At 47.1% G+C, this 22,105-nt stretch overlaps 1 protein-coding gene across 1 annotated transcript in view; it reads right to left on the bottom strand.

Annotated features, from left to right (window-relative positions):
• Nucleotides 1–21,693, bottom strand: part of Laptm4b (lysosomal protein transmembrane 4 beta) — a 43,017-nt gene extending 21,324 nt beyond the window's left edge. Inside the window, exons 1-2 of the mRNA XM_032914322.1 lie at nt 21,386–21,693; nt 2,195–2,306 (exon numbers count right to left, since the gene is read on the bottom strand). Coding sequence (XP_032770213.1) covers nt 2,195–2,306; nt 21,386–21,484 — 211 coding nt within the window. The 5' untranslated portion in view covers nt 21,485–21,693. The remainder of the gene's footprint in view (nt 1–2,194; nt 2,307–21,385) is intronic.
• Nucleotides 21,694–22,105: the final 412 nt, after the last annotated feature.

The raw sequence follows: 22,105 nt of genomic DNA, 5'->3' as shown, positions 1-22,105 counted from the left end.
CACACACACACACACACTGTAGCTGTCTTCAGACACACCAGAAGAGGTATCAGATCCCTTTATAGATGGCTGTGAGCCACCATGTGGGCGCTGGGAATTGAACTCTCTGCTGAGCCATCTCTCCAGCTAGACTCTGAATTCTTAATATGAAATGACAGAAGATGGGTGCAAGCTCTGTGGTCCTTTACTTCACTACCAGCTCGATTGTCCTCAGGCTCCTCCTGAGCCCTTTAGAACTCTATTCTAGGACTTTGTCTTCCTCTGTCTCCGCCCTTCCCCCACCCAGGGCAAACAGGTAACTCAATCCACACCTTTCCTTGAGGAATCGGGCGGACTCTTTTCTATGTCTCTATTTACGCTAACTCCCACGCTTCAATCACCACGGCTCTATCTACAGACCCAGACAGTGAGGGTTTAACTGAGCAGTTACTACAGACCCCGTCCTAGGCCTTTTCACAGCCTATCTGTTAGATCTCGTCACTTCTTCTGCTTCTCAAAGGGGACTCTGAAGTCGCCAGAGGTTAGCAGTAAGCTCAGGCAGCGGCCATTCAGACTGAGCCCTTCTGTCTTCGGAGCCTGCACGCTTCCAATCGAAATCTAGTGTTCACCCTAAATGTGCTCCCATCTTCTACCCTGCTTCTCTCGCCTACGTGGACATGAGTCATCTTTGGCCGACCACTCACCAACTTCTTCTGTCCATACTCAGCCTCCGTTCCATCCCCAGTACCTCCTCTCGAGAGCAAAATGCCTGAGACTAGAGTCCAAGCCACTTAACAGCAAACCACTCAACTCTTCAGTCAACAGCAGACAAAGGGGTTCTTACAATACACAGCAGTTCACACATTGACCTGAGCACGTTTGTTTCACTGAGGATAAAAATCCACAAAACCTGGGGCTGGAGAGATAACTCAGCAGTTAAGGGCACTGATCACTCTACCAAATGTCCTTGGTTTGACTCACAAAGCATCTGTAAGTCTAGTTCCAGGGGATTCGGTATCTTCTTCCTCTGTCCTCCAGCACTTGTAGCACACAGATACATGTGCAAGCAAACCCATACATAGTAAAAAAGGCAAAGGACAAACAACAACAAAACCTACAACAATTTCTCAAAATTGAATCTCTGCAGCTCGAGCCAAGCCTCCAAAACCATTTTGCCTCCAGCCACACTTTCCTTTTTCTTTTTAAATCAATTTATTTATTTTATATATGTAAATACACTATCACTGTCTTCAGACACACCAGAAGAGGGCACCAGATCTCATTACAGATGGTTATGAGGCACCATGTGGTTGCTGGGAACTGAACTCAGGACCTCTGGAAGAGCAGCCAGCTCTCCAGCCCCAAGCTACACTTTCTTAAACTCATATAAAGTTCTACAATGCTGATCATCAGTTTGTCCAACCTGCCCTTTGTGGTCTTGATTAGCTCTGCCTCTTAGCCAAGACCCAGCAGGACTGAGTAGACAAGGTCTGCACTAGAGCTATGACTGGGCTGGCTATCCATCTCCACTCCGCCTCAGGCCTGATTCCATTGCCTGGAAAGACTCCCTTACAATTAACCAGCAACGATCACTTCCTGGAAGGAAGGCAACTCCTGGAGCTATCAGATATCCAGAGAGAGAGACATGTAATCCTTTTCATCTTTCCTGGTATTTCTTCACTCTCTTCTGCAAAAAGCCAAAGTCTATGGCAAAGCTGGGTATGACAGTATATGGGATCAGGAGTTCCAGGTCAGCCCAAGCCACATGAAACCCTGCCTCAAAAAGTCTGTTAGAAAGTGATAGTTTTTATACATGTATAAATTCCAGCTTGGCAGAGTAGCCCATGAACTGAGCACTTGGGGAGTGAAGGCAGGAGGGTCTGGAGGCTCAAGGTCACCCTTGGGTACACAGTGAATATTGAGACAAATTTAACTAAATATAATACATGACTCTGCCTCCTAAGAATGGGAAAAGGATACTCACATAAGATACGGAAAATTTACTATCTGATGCTCATTATGAGCACAGGGCATAGGGCAGCACGTAAGCATTTGCTGATTTGATTTGGAATGATGGAAAGAAAGAAAACAAAGTTAAAATAGCAGCTCAAATAGGCCCTCGCATCAATAATTTTAATTTAACCGGAAAGAGACAGTCAGACTCCTTGTCCTGAGGAATCCCAAAATATCGCCAGCTGTTATTTGGCGTACTTACTGGCATCGTCCATGAACTCAAATTCCCCTCCTAGTTCAGAGCCTGAAAAGTGATACTGATCAGGATCGGCCAGGGCACTCAGCAGGATCAGCAGGACCACGGCATTGATGATCTGCAGAGGAAAAACGGGATGTAAGACACACAGGGCAGAGTCTCCCATCACCCACGCACGGTGCTACAAGTCTGCAGCTGAGTAAGTGCAAAGGCTCCCTCCCAGGCAGAGGGCTCTGGTCAACTAAGCTGGGGAGAAGGCTCAGCTGGACAAGCATGAGGTCAGACCTCCAGAGTCCACTTAAAAAGTGCAACGGTGGGGGCTGGAGAGATGGCTCAGGGGTTAAGAGCACTGACTGCTCTTCCAGAGGTCCTGAGTTCAATTCCCAGCAACCACATGGTGTCTCATAATTATCTGTAATGGGGATCCGATGCCTTCTTCTGGTGTATCTGTAGACAGCTACAGTGTACTCATGTATAATAAATAGCAAATCTTTAAAAAACAAAAACAAAAAAAAGTGCAAGGGTGGATCGGTGACATGGATAAAGGCACTTGTCATCAAACCTGATTATCAATGAGTTCAATCCCCACAACTCACATGGAAGGAGAATCAACTCTTCCAAGTTGTACTCCTATGTGCACCTACACAGATACATGCACATAAACACAGTGCAGTGTCGTGTGGCCATAATCACAGTACAGGGAGCAAGGATGAAGCACGGGGGATGGGCAGGTCCCTGAAATGTACTAGCCAGCCAACGGGCGCACACGCACGAACACACACAAGGCCAGCTGTTAAAAGCACTATCGCCACCCGCCCGCCCCAGTATCTGACTTCTGGTGAGGACGGTGTCCTTCAAACCCAGCACACCCATGTGGAGGTGATCCGTAGCCCATGTCTCCCACCTCTACCCATCCCTTCCTGTGTGCCTCTTAGGAGTGTACCACACATTGTGATTAAAAGGGACAGTGCTCAGCCGTGACAGTAAGCACTTAATAAGTGAATTCCTGAAGCCTACAAATCCTAATTAATTAGAGCAATGCAAAATAATCCCCACTGGGAGAAAACTGAGACTCAAAAGTTAAAAACACTGCTCAAAATCGTGGACTGGAGAGAGGAAATTTGACTCAGAGACTTAATGGCAAACCTAGCCTTCGTGTCTGCCACTCACGTGTGGGACTTCATTATCCGGGCTCATCTCCCGACACCCCTCCCAAGTTCAGAAACTCAACGTGCTGTCTACTCTTCTCGAAGTGGAGAGAAAGGCCTTTTACTAACCAGAGGCACATCCCATTACTTAGAAGTACTTACTACAGAAGAGATTCAGAGACAACTATTTGGTAAACACCCACCGCAGAACTGTCTAACACGACCACCTCAAGAGATTGTTTCAGAACTGTTGTATCACTTGGATTTCATTTTCCAAATGGTCAGAGGTAGCCTGATGAGAACAATTCCCTCACAGAACACATACACATGCATGATTACTTTAAATAGATACAAGTATGAGGTCAAGGGTGTGGGCTCTCCCACAGCCCAGGTTGGCCTTGAACTTACTATCCCCATCTCCGGAGTGCTACAGGCTCTTAAATTACTGGAGCACAACCACCATGTCTGGTGTATGGTGCTGGGGAGCAACGTCCTGGTCACTGACCTTCATCTCAGCCCTGATTTAAAAAAAAAACGTTTTGTTTTTTTTTTTTAAAAAAAAGCTAGGCTCTCCCTAGGCAGCTTTGATAGTTTGAAACTCACATGTAGCCAGGCTGGTGTGGCCTGAAACTCAGATCTGCCTCTTCTCCCTCTCTGAGCTACGGTTAAAGATATGTGGTACACGCTGATGAACTAGTCGGTTTCCTGACATGGTTATTAATAGTAACATTTCTTGTTTTTCTCTAAAGAGCCAAGATAACTCACAAGACACTTGGATGGTATGGCTGACAAACTTCATGTGGAGGAAGTTAGTGACACCCATGGAGAGATAAGGGCTGTGAGACTGCGCAGCACGGAGGAGAGGCACACCAGCCATGAGCAGTGGAACTGACCCCGAGAGAGCTAGAAACAGCCATTAACCAATGACCGATTAAGCCAACTAAGGGTATGAGGCAGAAACATTATTTTGGTTAACACGTGTGGACCATGGTCAGAGCCACTGTCTCAGAAGTGATGCTAAAAGATGCAGGGATTGGGGGGCGCAGGGGGCAACCTGGAGAGACAAGTCACTCACAGTAACTCCTGACACCAGGGTAAGAGCCTGAAGGTTGAGGGCTGTTTGCAGGACGGTGGAGATCCCTGAAGGCCAGGGCCAGAATTAGGGGTGTGTAACAGGGTCAGAGCCTCTCTAAGGTGAGCCCTCTCTGAATGCTCAGGAAGACTAGGTTTTAGTCTCACATCTCTGTAAGAATGTCACACCATGTTATCTGCAGTGGTCTTAGGTGCTTGGTATGGCAGAAGGAGGGTGGCACCAGAGCCAGGATCCTTAGAGACAAAACAGAGATGAAAGCAAGGGAGGGGCGAGGGAGGGAAGCAAGCACGACCGACTCAGCGTGGGTGAGAAGGGATGGTTGGGACGGTCACTGCCAGGAATGATGGTTGGGACCATCTTCGCTGCTACAAGTTCCTCCACCTGTCCCGTCGCCTGCTCCACCCAGCTTCTAACCCTTCTCATTCCTGACACCCCTGCCTGCCCTGTTTCTGACAGCATAACTAGCGCATTTCTGCCCTTCCCTCTTGGTCTCCTCTTGAGGGTTTCACAATAGTTCCTGATTTAACTTAACTCCTCCCTCCCTAGTATTCCCCACTGCATTGACAATTATACTCTCCAAACCTTCCAGGCTGAGGCCTCTGTATCCCAGGGTCGGCCCAGGAGCTGCAGCCTCCAAGTGTGCCCCTGAACATTGTGCTGTAATTCAGATATCAATCAGTGGTTGGGGTTGGTGAGTGGCTCAACAGGTAAAGAGAGTACTTGCATCAAGATCTGATGAGATGATTTGATCCCTGGCAGGAAAGAACTGACTCCTGATTTGTCCTCTGACACACACACACACACACACACACACACACATAATTAACACACACACACACATACCATACCACAGATACACAGAAATTTTTTTAATTTTTTTTTTCTTTGGAGGGATAAGGTCTTACTACGCAGCTCTGGCTGGCCTAAAACTCAAAGACCCACCTGCCTCTTGAGTTTAAAAAAATGTGGTGGGGTTGGGGATTTAGCTCAGTGGTAGAGTGCTTGCCTAGGAAGCACAAGGCCCTAGGTTCGGTCCTCAGCTCCGAAAAAAAGAACCAAAAAAAAAAAAAAAATGTGGTAAGCTTCTTGCACATCCAAATGACTGCCAACAACAATAAAACAAAAAACAACAAAACAAACCACTACTCTCACCTCAAAGGGCTAAAATAGTGTATTCTGGAGTACCCCAGTGTGTTCTACTTCCACATAAGCTGGTGGAACATCAGGTAGGTGGCACAGAAAACGGGAATCCCAGCAACAAGCCTCAGACGGTGAGAGCATTCTTAGCCTTTGGTTGGTGGGAGCCTGGGGTTTGTACATTCCAACTACCTCATAGTTCTGGAGATGCGAGGTCTCATGCAGAGGCGGGTAATAAGCAGCTATTATGGGGCTAAAGATGGCCCTGGCCTTACAACATTCCAGGCGGCTCACATCCCTGAGGTGTAAATGGAGAGCCAATCTCTCAGGAGGTTTGTGGAAGGTGTGGCTCTTTCCAGCTGTCCCCACAAGACTGCTGCTTTTCTGAGAGCTGAGACCTTTCTGAACAATCAGTAGGACTTGCCTTCTCTGTATTCACTCAACAGCTGGACAGGGCTTTAGCACCACCGACGGAATGAACGCAGGAATGTCCATGAGGAGTTGGGTCAACACAAAAAGGTGGGGCAATAGTTGTTAAGGCGACTAACAAACACAGTCAAGGAAGAGGCCAAATACAAGCTAAAGGCCTGAGAACACCAAGAACTTCCTGAAAGAGAATACAGAAGCCATTAGATCATCAGTTCTGACCAAGTACAAATGAGAACCATGACAAGTGCAAAGTCTTGCTGGGAGTGTAATGGCCACAGCTAATCTCCATGCAAAAGACCCAGCAGACACACCCCTGCTTTCGGTTTTCCTGCTTGTATTTGGGCTGTGTCTTTCAGTGATGTGGGTACCAACAGTTCCTGTGCTGTCAACACCTTTTTCCTTGATCTTAATTAATTACTTAAGTGGTGTGTTAGGCCCTTGTACATTCTCTAGAGACCCGAAATGCTTTCAGCCTTAAATCATGTGGCAGATCTCAAACAAGCTTGTAGCCAGCACCTACAGCACCATCAAGAACTGTCAGCAGGGGGCTGGGGATTTAGCTCAGCGGTAGACCCCTTACCTAGGAAGCACAAGGCCCTGGGTTCAGTCCCCAGCTCCGAAAAAAAGAAACAAACAAACAAAAAAAAAAAAAAAAAAAAAAAGAACTGTCAGCAGATGGTTTGGCTACTATCTTTTGGGCCTCCTGGTTCCGCACTCGCCTCCCCACTCCCTCCTCACAGGACTCAGGGGCATGCCCACTCTGGACTCTCCCAGATGCCCCTGCCTCTGATGATGCCTCTCTTTTATCCACAATAAGCTTTCTCCTCTGCCATTAAAGAAACCAACATAACCCCTGAGCTGGCAGCTCAAGACCCTCAGTAAAGCAGGGCATGTGCTGCTGTGGCCTTTGATTCCAGAGGGACAGGCACCGGCAATCGCAAGACTACCAAAACCAATATGCAAAGGCCGTAGAAACAATTCCAACCAATTCCTCTGAACAGACTTGGTTGAGCTCTGGTCATCACTCTTACTTAGGCTGAGTCATCTTTATATACACTCCAAATGCAGGACTCGAAATGGATGAGGTGGTGCATACTTTTAAAAAGAAAAAAAAAAGGCCAAGACCATGTAATTAACAAGAAATATAATGGAGAGTTCCAGGGAACCCAGTACCCTCTGCAAGTGGTACATAGATGGACATGCAGGCAAGATACCCGTGCACATGATAAAAATAAATATTTGCAGATAAGAAAGGTGGTTTTTAAAATATACTAGGCAGTGGGCAGAAGCAAAGGATGCCCCCCACCTGCACCCCCAGCAAAGGCGAGAACAATACCTGACAGTCTTCTTATGAGATCTATGCTTTGGAAGGAGGTAGTCACATTTATACCATGTAACTTTGATTCTATGCATGTGACGAGGCATCTAAAACCACTGGGACCTATGACCTCCCCAGGTACAGGCTTTTGTTCTGGCTTGCAGTTCCAGACATGAACTCCCTCTTGGAGAGCAGGCCTTAAATCAAATGGAAAGGTGGCTGTTGGTCCTACCCACGACAGTGGGGCTGCTACTGCACACGCAGACGCATCCTGTCTGCAGTGTTGGTATTCTGCATGCAGGGTCCACAGCCAAGCAGCAATGCTGCTGACAGTTCTCCACTAGCACCCTATCCAGCCCGCTCCGGCACCAGGAAAGCCAGCCAGCAGGATGGTCCTTCAGGCCCAGCTTAAATCCTTATGTCCTGCAATCTCACCCAGCATACACAGGATCCTCAGCAATAGGGTCTTCCTGTCTAGGTCTGGCATATAACCAACAGCAGTAGCAATAGCCTTTACATTTTGCGGGGGAGCTCGGGGTTTTCCCTTGCTAACAACAGACAGGAGATCTCTGGGAGTGTCCCTTTCCACCCCTATAGGGAAACTTTCAGGTCTTTTTCCTTTCAGTTTACCCAGCCACAGGATGGCTGTGGACAGGTGGAGGTACCATCATACCTGGTTCTTCCCAGGGCCTTTCCAAATCTGCAACACTCGGGGACTGGTTATATGTCACTACTAACAAAACCTTTTCCAGGGAAGGGCAGGACGAGGTAACATCCGGAACCACCTTCCCAAAACAAATGGTGGCGTTACAAAGACACTCTTGGTGAGTGAGGCACCCTGAATGTCTGCTGTCATGTATTCTGAGCGAGTGTCAGGTGACCCCAGAGGCTCACAACTAAGACACTCAAGTGGAACATAAGCAGGGCCTGGGTCTAAGGCAGGGCTGAATGCACAGGAAAGGTCCCATCCACTTGTATCAGTTGCTTCCTCGAAGGCCAAGGCTAGGTAGAAAACCTGAGCGGGAGGCTTTAATTGGTTTTCTCTAATCCTCAGTCTTTCTCCCTGAGCCATTTCCACAGCCTGGAGCCCTTCCGCGGAGCCTCGCTGCAGGCGATCTGCTCAGACCTACTCAGTGACCTAACCCGCTCTCCCTTGTGGCACCGGCTGGGTCCCTGGATCAGATGGCCCTGGGTTGACACTATGGCTGTGGCTATCACTGTTGACTCTCAATCCACCACACCCTGGCTGGGCAAACCATCTCTACGCCTAGAACATAACAGCCTTTTGCTGGCGAGCAATGCACCCTCCTTAGTCTTAGTCTGGGGGATAATTACTACCCCTGGACCTCTATCACTGATGGCTTCCCGCTCAGGCTAAAGCCTCCCAGCAGCTCCTCGGCGGGTTGGCAGCTTTCCATCAGTTTTCCCTTAGCGACTCCAGCTACATAGGAATCGTGGGACATGTGTTGTCACAGTAACCAAGACAAACGTCTTCCTCTTTGTCACTCTTATCTCCTCTAGGATGGGCTCTCACTCCTCATGCTATCCTCACGTGCTGTTCTAAGTCACTAAGACCTACCAAAGCCTTTCCTATCTTGCCCCACAGACCGACTCAACAAAGCCCTGAAGCTCTACACCAACCTCAAGGCTGGATCTGCCTTTCCATTAACTCCTCTGGGAACACGGTTCTCTCTGGCCCAGTGAACTGGGGTTCAAACACAACTTCTCTTATTCCCAGCTCCCTCAATAGCATCGTCGTCCTCCTCTGTGGCCCTCCAGCCCCTGCTATTTGTGGGAACCTCAGACGGAGAGAGCCAAGTGTTCCTAATGGCTCCAATGCGTCGTTCCACAAGGCACTGACTTCTCTGTTTCTGTTAATGCAGCCTTTGCCTTAGGATTAAGTTAGGTAACTCAGGTTTCTCTGCCTCCACAGCAGTCAGACTAATCCCAGACGCTCCCCTGTCCCACAGCCTCACAAGCCAGGAGACAGGTTCACTTATTGCTTGTTTAAAAGTATTTCTCGGGGCTGGAGAGATGGCTCAGCTGTTAAGAGCACCGACTGCTTTTCCAGAGGTCCTGAGTTCAATTCCCAGCAACCACATGGTGGCTCACAACCATCTGTAATGGAATCCAGTGTCCTCTTCTGGTGTGTCTGAAGAGAGCTACAGTGTACTTATATATAGTAAATGAATAAATCTTTATAAAAAAAAAAAAGTATTTCTCGGGGTTGGGGATTTAGCTCAGTGGTAGAGCGCTTGCCTAGCGAGCGCAAGGCCCTGGGTTTGGTCCCCAGCTCCGAAAAAAAGAAAAAAAGAAAAAGAAAAAGAAAAAAGAAAAGTATTTCTCAATCCCAGCATTCCTGATCATCATGCTTCTTGCTGCATGCTGGATTACAGATTTTTCCCTCTTTTTCTACTAAAGGCTAGCCTTAAGAAGTAGCTCTTATGATTTTTACCATCTGTCATTCTATAATCCAATTTACTTGTCAAGTCCTCTATTTACATAGAGGAGGAATCGAGCAACATCGGCCTTTCTTGTTGCAATTGCCCCTTTAGATAAACCAAGTTCTTGCTGGCCACCATCTCAGCCTACAGTGCTGCTTGCCAAGAACTGATCACTGTGCTCTAAATCTCAAAGACTGCAAAATTTAACCTCCTGAGTGCTGTTGGGGTGTTTGTATCCACGCAGTAGCAGACATCACTCTCAATCAGGCATGCTGTCCCACAGCACACAGATGGAGACTGCCATCTGAGAATTCCTCTTATTGATACTCCTAATCCTGATAGGTTACCTTAGCTACATGTCTCACTACTGCAAAGGCACACTAACATACACTGTACAGCAGAGGGCACTATCAGAATTTTCTCTGCTGATGCCCCCCACGCAGGCCTCAGCCTTGCTACCCATTGTCAGGATCCTCCCCAACTCACTCACTCCTCCTAACTCATACTGAGTTCTGTTGGGTAACAAAACATATTGTGTAACAGCACACAGGCCTACTCACCCCAGATAGGGAACCTACAACAGACCAGAGTATGGATACCACCAAAGACCAACTTGGTGAACCATGAGTTTTATTGAGGTTGCTTATAGGAGTAGAAATGATTCAAAAGGTAAAGATGCATCACCAAGGCCCACCCCAGCCTGGGTGACAGCTCACAGAAGGGGGAAACGAGGAACACACTTCATGGCCTGCAGGTACTCAACAGGCCTGAGAGAATACTTTCCAAGAGACTCTGGTCTAAACTCCCAGGAAGCTCAGCTGAGCTGGTTTCTGCATCTTCCAGGCAGCTGGTCTGGTCTCAGTCTTCACAGCACAGCTTGTCTCCAGAGTCTTCTCTGCACCTCAGTTAACTACTCTGAAAGCAACTCTGTCTTTATTACATAAAATGGTAGGGAGGGGCCTAGAGAATCTGGTCGATTTCAGGGACTTCCTAAAGCTGTTCTCAGTTGTTTACCTTCCTGTTTAAAGGGCTTCCCTGCAGGATGGAATGTTTCAATTTCTGCGGAAACTGTTATACAACAGGGTGACCCTAAGAAACTTAGAAGTAAGAATTCCCTTGGAGAGCAGGTTGGCCTAGCGGCAGACCTGGAGACACAGCTCAGTGCAGATGGTTGTAGGAGCATGAGGAGTTTTTCTACAAACTCCTTGGGTCAAGTTGGGATCCTTGACTTTCCAGCAGAAAAGAATTTCATTGTGAGCAAGTATCAAGGAAAGTTGGTATTTATTAAGAAGAGGTTTTAAGGGGTTGGAGAGGTGGCTCAGCAGTTAAGAACACAGGCTGCTCTTCCAGAGGTCCTGAGTTCAAATCTCAGCAACCACATGGTGGTTCACAACCATCTGTAATGGAATCCAATGTGTTCTTCTGGTGTGCATGAAGTCAAGGTACTCATAGACATAAAATAAATAAGTCTTTAAAAAAAAAAGAAGAGGAGGAGGAGGAGGAGGTTTTAATAGCCAGTCTTGGTTACACTCAGGTTACATCTCAAAAAGTTGCTAGAAAACTTTTTTTCCTCCCTTCTTCTCCTTGGTAAGTAGAGGTGTCCTGGATGTAATCAGAATCTGAGAGGAGCCTGAACTAGGAACCACTGGGGCTGCAAAAGGAGACTCACATACAGTTATAAACTAGTTTCCGCAAGAGTCCGAGAAGACTGCAGGTTTGTGGAAAGAAGGGAGAAATGCCTTCAGCCTCTGGATACATGCTGAAATTCATTCTCTGTGGCCAAGAAGCTTCACCTGGAACTAAGGTAAAAGTTTGTTTGTTTGTTTTTTTTTCTACTCATGTCCCCCCAAATTTCTCCTCACTTTCCACCTTGCAGCTGGCCAGAGCCAAATATGATGGTGAGCAGTGCCCACCACCCCCCAGGTGAGCCAGGGCTGGCTTCTCTAGACCTCAGAAGGGCCCACAGGTCCCACCCCACAACTCTAGGAAGTAGAATAACCAGGTGGCAGCAGCTTTCCCTACCAGAGGGGGCTCTCCTTCCCTACAGAGGAAAGCAGGGCTGAGGCAATTCTGACCTTCTTACCGAGCACAGAAATAAGACAGACTACCCAAAGAGTGAGAGAAACAAAATGGAGACCTCACAAAGGGTCATACAGGAGGCAAGCTCATCTTTTACTCTCTGTTAGCAGACAGATTCTGCTGGCCTCCCCTCAGGGACTTAGCGTAGGTCATGACCTGCCTCCTCTACCAGGCGTCATAGATAAGTGGTCAGATAAGACCCTCTGCCATCCAGGCTCCTTCTCTGTTCCAGCATTTGTTTACCCTGTCCTTGTCTCTCTCATTGTCTGTTTCTCTCCTCCGTGGTCCCTCTCCCGCTCTGCCCTCTTTTTCTCTGTCCTCATGGCTCTGCCTGTCTCCATGCCCACCCTGCTCCTCCGTCCCCTCCCCAGGCCCTCACTCCTCTCCCTTCCCCCAGTTAGCCTATACCAGCTATGCCATAACTTCTCAGGGACACACCTCGCCCCATTAAATTTAATCAACATCCTGGGATGGAGAACTGTTCCTTTAGTCCTAGAGATCTGTAAACTCATTAGTAAATTAGATTCACCAGGCCCCTGATGAACTGAATTCCATCGTTAGAGTTGGTGTCGTCTACAGGAAAGGAGTACACAGGCTAAGGGCAGACTTCATGTCAATGACAGTTCTATTCCACTGTATTGATACCGTGGTGTGCTGGTTTCGCATTACATGAGTTCACCAGGAGTGACATCTGGCATTCACTTTCAGGGCACAGATAAGCTATCTCCAGAAAGGCGGACGGCTCGCACTAGTAAGAAGGCTAATTGTGATGCAGTCCCTCTGGCCTGACCTGGCCTAATTTTAGCTGGGGACCTGAATATGGGGATCCCTACCTGAAATACTGTGTTAGAAACAAATATGGTTCACAACAAGAGCCCTGACTCTGAGCCATGCCACTTGCTGGCTTTTGTCTTGTCTTTTCTGTCAACTACGTGGCCAAGGGCAGCATGGAGTGAGAATGTTCCCCCTTCCCAGTTACAGCCCAGACTGCAAATAAATCCACTTGGTGGTAGAGGGGGGCATGGCACACCTTTAATCTTAGCACTTGGGAGGCCTCTGAGTTCAAGGCCAGCCTGATCTACAGAGTTCCAGGACAGCCAAGGCTATACAGAGAAAACTTTATAAACTGCTATTTGCCTGTGGGCCGCCTCTGTCTCCAATCTATCCAGGTGTCCTCTGTCCCTCTTTGTGTTCCTCTCCTCTTCTCCCTTGTCCTCTTTTTTTTTGTTTTCTCTATGCCCTGTCTTGGTTTTAGTCCCTGCCCTTTGTTCCTCTGGAGCAAGTAACTTTGTGCTGAGAACTTCGCCTGATACCAGCCCCTTCATACACTGAATCAATCTCTTTTCTCCTCTTGTTAACTGGCACATTGGTGGCCAAGCCTGGCTTCTAACAAGACTGCCAGAGCCCAGGACAGATGTGAACCCAAAGCCATGCCTTCCTTTCCCTCCCATCCATAGCACCTCCATTTTTGCCAGCACCAGGCCCTCCATAGTGATCACCCTACAAATACAGACCCCATGCCCAAAGTCACTGCTTCACCAAACCTGCACGGTGGAAGCAGCAGGCCATGTCATCTTGGAGGCCAAAAGTTTTAAGAGTCCCTGGTGCCAAAACCTACTTCACCCAACTGAAACCGGGCTGTTTATGAGACATTCTGAGAAGGAACAACAATTCCCAGATCCATTGGCTTCAACTGCCACGGGAATAGAGTTCCCTCTGCCTTTACCCCTAGACAGAAAAGTACCCCAATGCTGACAAGTTATTTTTCCGTTGTTCTGTCTCCCGGTCCAGCTCTAGAAGGGGAGTTAACTTTGAAATGACCTTTTTTGGATTGTTTTTACTTTCTGCAGCTTTTTTGGGAAACCAACCTTGGCTCAGTTTTTTATTTTACAGAATCAAGTGCTATCTGGTTCTACGCTCACAAGCAGAGTCAAGGGTTTAGAAACAAGGTCAACAGGGCGGCACCTGCCACGCCCACCTGAGTGGAAGGAGGACAAGGTTGCCCCTAAAGCTGTCCTCTGACTTCCACAGGCGCCCTACAGAGCACATATGCACACACACAAAGGAAGTAAACATATTTCTTAATTTATAAACAGGGCTGGAGGGATGGCTCTGTGGTCAAGAATACTGCCTGCACTTCAGAGAAGCCAAGCCCAGTTCTTAACACCTACATGATGGCTTACAACCTCCAGTTCCAGGGGCTCTGACAACCTCTTCTGGCCTCCACAGACACACATGCAGGCAAACAGAAAACAGAAAAACTTCAAAAACTAATGAACTAAAACTGCATGAACAACATAGTTGCTGTAACCCTTCCCTTGACCCCTCAGGTTGTCTCTGGTTGAGAGGGCACCCCTGGAAAGCTGTAACTGCAAAGAGAAACCCTCAAAGTTGGGTTTTACATTTTTTATTTTACTTTACCGAAAAAAAAAAATGTTTAAGGTTTACTTTATGTGTATAAATTGGAACTGGACTTATGGACAAATGGTTGTGAACCACCCTGTGGATACTGGCAACTAAACCCGAATGCTTTTAACATCTCTAAGGCAGATTTATTTTCAGGGTGAGTGCATGTCTGTCTGTCTGTCTGTCTTCTGTATGTATTTGGGGGTGGGGGATTTTCTTCAAGTAAAATAACCAGTTCAAGCCTTTAATCCCAGCACTCAGGAAGGAGGGAGAGGCAGGCAGATCTCCGAGTTTAAGGCCAGCCTGGTCTACAGAGTTCCAAGCAGGACTACACAGAGAAAAAACAACTGTCTTAGAGGGTGGAGGTCGGCGCAGCGAATTCACTGCTCTTCAACAATCCCCAAAGTTCCAAAAGCTCTAGAAAGCCAAGGAATCAGGAAAAAGAGAAAGAGAAAGTGAGTTAAACTGCTAGGGCATCAGTCAATCCCCAGCACCAACTCATAAACAATAAAATGGTGCCCAGTGGCGTGAGGATGCATGCCTGCCATCTAACCATTTGGAGGATGGAGGCAGAATCAGGTGGCCAAGGTCATCCTGGGCTACACGGAGCTGTCCCAGGCTAGCCTGATACATGACGCCTGTCTTAGAATACAAAATGCTGTGGCTGAGATGCCCAGGCAATCAAAAGAATGGGTTGCTCTTTCAGAAGACCAATATTTACATACACATCACACACACACACACACACACACACACACACACACACACACACACACACACACACATCTTAAAAGAGAGAGTGAGGGATAAAAAAAAGCTGCCCAAAAGGGAGTAGAATGGATGGAAAGGAGAACGGAAAGGAGAATTCTGGCCTCTTCCTCCTACTACATGACGGAGATTGAAAGTTGACAAAACAAATTATAAGAATTTTGTTTTGTTTTTGAACATAATATACTTTGCAATGTAGAACCCACTTTAATCAAGTTAATACCTGGTATTCTGTTAGATATGCTTAAAGGGGTTGTGGAAATTTGATAATGACAAGCAGCTTTAAGAGCAACCTTTTGTTTTTGTCCAGATTGCCTTTAAAATATCCCTACAGAGGCTGGAGAAATGGCTCGGGAGTTAGAGCACTAGACGCTCTTGTAAAGGACCTGGGTTCAATTCCCAGCAACCACATGACCGCTCACAACCATCTACAATTCCAGTTCCAGGGGACCAGATAGGTAGCCTCTGTGGGCATCAGACATTCAGGTGGCGCTCAGACATGCATGCACATAAAATGCACATTCGATAGATGTTCTAACAACTTACCATTAGGAAAACTACTCATAATGGGGAGTAAATAGATTCCAAGAATTCCATTAAACAACTCTACCAGCTACTATTTTACAGAGCTGCCTTTGACTTTTAAAAGAGGGGGAGCAGCTAGAGGGGGCTGTATATTTAAAAACATAAAATAAAACAAAGCCATCCCAGTTGACTCAAATCAGGGAGTTAAAGGCTACATGACAACAGAGATGAACAGAAATCCTCCACCTGTATTCACGGTCAGCAAATGAGATGTGCCCGGAAGGAACCTGATATCTCACAGTTTAACATGCCCTCATCTGAGCTGCAGCCATCGGAAACACCCTGCCATTGTAATCTTCCCTAAGAGCTGGCTAGCCCATACCTGTACTCTCAGCACTTGGGAGACCGAGGAAGGAGTATCTGATAACAAGTTCAAAGCCAGCCTAAACCATATAATGAGTTCCAGACCAGCCAGGGCTACATACACAGAGTGAAATTCTATCTCAAAACAATTAAAAAAAAATCCTATATACTATCACCCCTGTTCACAGCTCTTCAGTGGTTCCCCCACTGCCGAGAGAACAAAAGTCCTGTCTCCTCGGCATGGCATTTCAATCGTTTACAGACTGAGCAGTAGACAATAAGAACTATCAGTACCCTCTCACTCTTCTTCCTCACTCTCACTCTTCCTTCCGCTCTTCCACTCTTCCTCTGTCTCTCTCTCTCTCTCTCTCTCTCTCTCTCCTCCTCTCCTCCTCCTCTCCTCTCTCCTCCTCCTCTCTTCCTCTCCTGGCTTGACACGATAAAAAAAAAAAAAAAAAAAAAACTATCAGTACCATGAGTCAACCTATATATTGCCCTGGACCTACTGGCAGCCATATAATCTGGCATCCGGCAACAAACTATTAACCTTAAATGATCACACTGCCACCTATCAGGCCTAACTCAGGGTTGCTCTTACAGAACAGGATAGCTGGTTGCAGCCATGCCTTTTTGATCCCAGCACTCAGGAGGCAGAGGCAGGCGAACTCTAAGTTCGAGGTCAGCCTGATCTATAATGCAAGACCCAGGACAGCCAGGGCTACCCAGAGAAACCCAGTCTCAAAACAACAACAACAACACGAATTAACAACAATACTAATAATATAAATACAATGAAAGGAAAATAAAGTTAAAGGGGTACATGGAAGCCTGCTAAAAGTGATGCCAATTTCATAGACAAAGTCAACAGTCAGAGGTCCTGAGTTCAATTCCCAGCAACCACATGGTGGCTCATAACCATCTGTAATGGGATCCGATGCCCTCTTCCAGTGTGTGAAGACAGTGACGGTGTACTCATATACATAAAATAAATAAATCTTTAAAAAAAAAATCAGACATGATATTACAGTAGTAAAGTGAGAGCTAATCAGAACATTCTCAGTAAGAGAGATATGATGGTTAAGAGGAAGACCCAAACAGAAAAAAAAACAAAAAACAAAAAAAAACAAGGGCTGTAATAAAGAGTAAGGTGTCAGAAATGGACAGGGCTGGAGAAATGGCTCAGCCCTTAAAAATACTTACTGCTCTTGGAAAAAAAAAAATAGGATTTGGTTCCCAGGACCCACCATAGGTCACAGCTATCCAGCGCCAGAGGACCCATAACTGTAACCCTCTTCCAACCTCTGAGAACTGCATGCACACGCATACATGCTGATGGACATTCACACACGTAGCTTTTTAAAGTAAAACCAGAGACATTGAGCTGGGAGTCTAAATGGATGGCCTGAGGTTAGAGCATGGGGAACCTGGGCAGCGGAGGAGTGCGGCAGAGTTCTCCAGTGCCTAAGTCTCGCATACAGTGGTTCAGCAAACCTTCTTTTAGAACTCACGTTTAGCTTACTTAGAAGTAATACTATGCAGAAACAACATAATTACATAATTATACTGTATTATTTAATGAATGATGGACAGTATATGTTCATTACAGATGTGTCCCCAAACCCTTGAATACAGGGGACCTATTATTCTGCTGTGACGGAAAGAGAGAATATTCCAGAGTGTACAGCAATCAACAACACATTTCTTTCTTTCTTGAGGTTTTAATAGGCTGCTCTAAACTCATGGCAATTCTCCTGGTTCAGTCTCTGGAGTGCTGAGAGTACAGGCACGAGCCCTCACACTCAGCTTAAAAGGCCTTTTTTTTGGGGGGGGAGGGGAGAAGACGGATGCCAGCTCCTACCTCATGGAAAAGCTAAAACCACAGAGCTTCAAGGGAAAAGAAATTCTTTATAGCCTTTGATTTCATAGGATACAGAAAGTATTAACTTTGAAAGAAAAAGCTTTACAAATTGAACGTTTACGCTTCTAATCAAAATGTCTCATTAAGAAAATGAGGCCTGGTGTGGTGGTGCACACATTTAATCCCAGCACTTCAGAGGCAGAGGCAAGTGGATCCAAGTATGAGTCCAGCCTGGTCTACAAAGTGAGTTTCAGGACAGCCAAGGCTGCTACAGAGAAACCCTGTCTCAGAAAGGAGGAGGGAGGGGAGGGAGGAGGAGGGGAGGGGGAGGGAGGGAGGGAGGGAGGGGGGAGGGAGGGAGGAAAAAAAAAAGTGAGCATGTAGAGCCACACGTAGTGACAGGACTTTAATCTCATCAGCACTAGAGGCAGAGTTGGAGACCAGCCTGGTCTACATAGAAAGTTCTGGGATAGCAGGAAGTGTGCAAGCAGTCTGGGAGATTACAGTCACATAAACATATTTAACAAAATATTGGTATCCCAAGTACATAAAGAGTTTCTACAAATTAATGAGACAGCCCAATAAAAATGATAAGGCATGCAACTGGTTCATAAGCAAAGTCAAACACTTCTGCATCACTCCTCATGAGGCAAAGGCAAATTAAAGCAGGGCTGCACTGTAAGCCACTTAAGACTGGCAGCACCAAACACTGCGGCCCACGAGACCATCAGTACTTCATACACTAGTGCTTAACAGAACAAACTGGTACAACCAACCAGACTGGAAAACTGGCTAGCACTGGGTTAAGTCAAACACACCTCACCCAGGGAGCAACAGTTCCACCCACTGGAAATACAAACACATGTCTAGAAACAATATCTTACTTAAGGATGCTCAGAGCAGGGCTGGAGAGATGGCTCAGTGGTGAAGAGCACTGACTGCTCTTCCACAGGTCCTGAGTTCAAATCACATGGTGGCTCACAACCATCTGTAATGAGATCTGATGCCCTCTTCTGGTGTGTCTGAAGACAGCTACAGTGCACTTATATATAATTTAAAAAAAAGGGGGAGGGGGGTTTGGGGATTTAGCTCAGTGGTAGGGTGCTTGCCTTGAATGTACATATAATAGCCCCAAACTAAAGACAGCTCAATCTCTGGGAAATGCACAAATAAGATGTGTACTTATAGAATTAGATAATGTTAAGCAGCTAAACATGAGCCAATCACAGACTCCAACACTAAGAAAATAAGTTATGCCTTCTAAGTGAAAGGAACAGGAATGGAACTCAGGTGCACACAGGAAGACCCTGTCTGTAGAGCGATCTACCCTGACACACCGAATAGGACCAGGAAGAGGCAAAGAAAACCTTGTGGGGTTTTCAGACCCTCTCTAGAGATATGGGCTGGTAATACTGCACATCCATTGTCAATGAACTGTACAAGGAACAAGTGAATCTCACATCTGTGAAGGGTAATTTAATACAGAAAAACTAATAGCTGAGTCAATGCTTTATTTCTGATAGTCAAGGCAAAACTTCAACATTTTAAAGGTTTAAAGAAAAACTGGACTATAGCATGAGCTGTAACCAGTGACTGAATAAACTGCAAGCTCCTAGCTTCCATTTCCATCCCTAAAGCAGTAATGAAAATTAACCTCACTAGGAATGTTTAAATCTAGCTTCCGGAACACAGTACATGGCATGCAGCCTTAGTAAAAAGTCAATACTAGTCAGTAAGCAGGGATGTGGAACAGCAATTGAAACTCGGTGATTTTTACTTGGACTAAGTCTGCTTTTACCACACCAATACAGCATGGTTGTAAACTACAGGGTCCGGGTGGGTTTCTCTCTCCCTCCCGTAGATCATGTAGTGCACTTTATTTGGGATCAGTCTACACTGGACTCTATTTGAACAGCCGTCCACTCCTTTCCCATAAAACACTTTTCTTATACATGAACACGTGGCAGGCAAGATGGGGTGGGGAGGTGGGGGTGTTGTAGAACAGAAAGGTGTTTCCTTAGGCCTTAGACCCCCAACCACCTTGATCTTTTAAAATGGAATTTAAGGCCTTAGATAACCGATTTGTATTTAGAACGATTTGTATAAGAGAACCCCACTGCTGAACAAAACATTTTCGATAGTCTCGTGATTTCTGTACAGACGCTGAGTACCTGACCCTGGTTTCCTGTCTTCTTGGAAGCTATCATGAATTAGCTGATTTTCCAAATGCATATGCCACACAAAGGGAGGGTTCCTACAGGACAGGAAGCCTAAGGAGAGATCTGCTTCTGTCACAGCGATACAGCAGGGCTGGATGACTGCCAACAACAAGGCTCGAGTAGATTTATCTCTCCCGTAGTTCATGTAGTACATTTGCCTAATGCAGTGCCCTAGATTTTCGGGATTGCATCCACCGAAGCACTTGCAAGCCTGCAGATCTGAACACTTCCAAGGAGGACACAGACATTTGTAGACGACTGTCTGCCCTGACCATCGATAAAAGCACTACCGGAGGCCACTTACCTCACTCCAACTATGGTTTTAAATTCCTGTAAATTCCCTGGCTTTGAGAAAAGTCGAGGTTGAGCCAATACATTAATGTTCAATCTACATTCACACTGCACAGCCAGAACCCGCACATACCGACAGTTTGTCGGAAAGCTTTTAGGGCTAAAAATTTCTTATTATGTGGCCATAATGAACCCAACTAAAGAAAACTTGAGACTATAAATAGCACAGTAACATCTCACGGAAGGGGAATGCATTGTTTAAAATGGCACGAGGCAGTTTACAATTCAATACTGTACATTATATTTTTTAAAACTATCAAAGGGAGCTAAGAATGTGTTCTGACTAAAAAAGTTTTATATTTTTAAAACACAGTTTTACTACCACTTTTAAAGACACGTCTTTGTCCTGCAGTGTTATTCACTGCCAAATAGCTCTGATTTAACTCGCTAAAATGATGTCACAAAATCCAAAATGCAGAGGAATCCGACTCAGTCCAAGGTTGCCAACCATCAACCAAGGGCAGCGCCACAGGGCAAGATCCATCAAGCTAACTCGCAGCCCCAGAGAATCACCGTTTGTTCTCGATGCCAATGAGACCTTAAGAGCACCAACCTGAAGGACATTTTTTAAAAACACTACATTTCCCCGCCGTGCCTGTTTAGAGGGATCACCTGTCCTCGGGCAGAAACCTGAGTGGTTGTTAAGATGGCTTCTCCAAGCCAACTGGAACGCAGGCACACTGGGGTGCCTTCCCTGTGTAAGCTTTCAACAGGCATTTGCGGGAAAACTCTCTCGAGAAGAGCAAGAGCTTCCCAACCGTTTCTGCTCGGACCCGAACTCGCGAGGGCGAACGCTCACCAGCCGTGGTGCCGTACGGGGGTGAAAATGACCGGGCCGCACAACGCAGGGCCCCGTCCCCCCACCCCCAACACACACACGGCCCCGCCACTGCAGCCCAGCTCTCCCCGAGAATTAACTTTCTAAAAATACAACTTTAGGCGGATGATCGCGGGTGGCCCCCAGACCGAAGCCGACCTAGACTAAGCGACTTAGCGGTGCGGGGTGAGCGGCGCGAGTGGGGACCCCGGGGGCCGCCCTCCACGCCCGGCCGCGCTCACCAGGTACCAGATGCCCAACAGGATGGTGCCGGTGCGGACATGGCAGCACAGGCAGCAGCTGTGGGAGTAGAACCGAGTCCAGGGCGCGACCATCTTCATAGCTCAGGCGCTCGCACAAGTTTGCGAGACCGTCTCTCTCTCTTCGTCCCGGGCTCCGCTCGCACGGTCCGCTGCTCCAGCCCCTCTCCTTGGCGCCCCGACGCTCGGACCGCTCGCCCGACCCTAGGCTCCGCACTGCACCGAGAGCTACGAGTGGCCGCTGCGGCGGGACACTGGGCTCGAGGACCGCGGCGACGCGAGGGGGCGGGGGAGGAGAGGCCGAGGGTCACGTGGCCTGCCCGGGCTCGTGATGTCACCGCGGGCTCCAGCCAGCTGCGGGAGCTGGGAGCGCTGCGCCAAATAACTGCATGGTTGCTGGACCCTCAGGGAGGCTCCAGAGTTTTCCTCCGGAAATGGGGTGCACCTTTGCTTGGGTTTCAGATTCATCCCAGCTGTAACCCGTGGATGCTGTGCTAGGATTGTGGTTATCTTGCAAACTGGCGGAAGGAAGGAAAACTGTTTAGTATGATTATTCCAGTCAACTGCGGTACTTTGAACCACTGCGGAACCTGCAGAGAGTAATTTGTCTCAGCTTCCCAGCTCAATTACTCTGGTAGCAATCTTTTCCCAGAAAATAGAATGTGTGTCAAGGGCACCCTCACTGTGCTTCCCTAGCAGTTT

Source organism: Rattus rattus, chromosome 1 (genome assembly GCF_011064425.1).
Source record: "Rattus rattus isolate New Zealand chromosome 1, Rrattus_CSIRO_v1, whole genome shotgun sequence".
Taxonomy (NCBI): Eukaryota; Metazoa; Chordata; class Mammalia; order Rodentia; family Muridae; genus Rattus; species Rattus rattus.
This window is presented reverse-complemented; position numbering and strand designations above follow the sequence as displayed.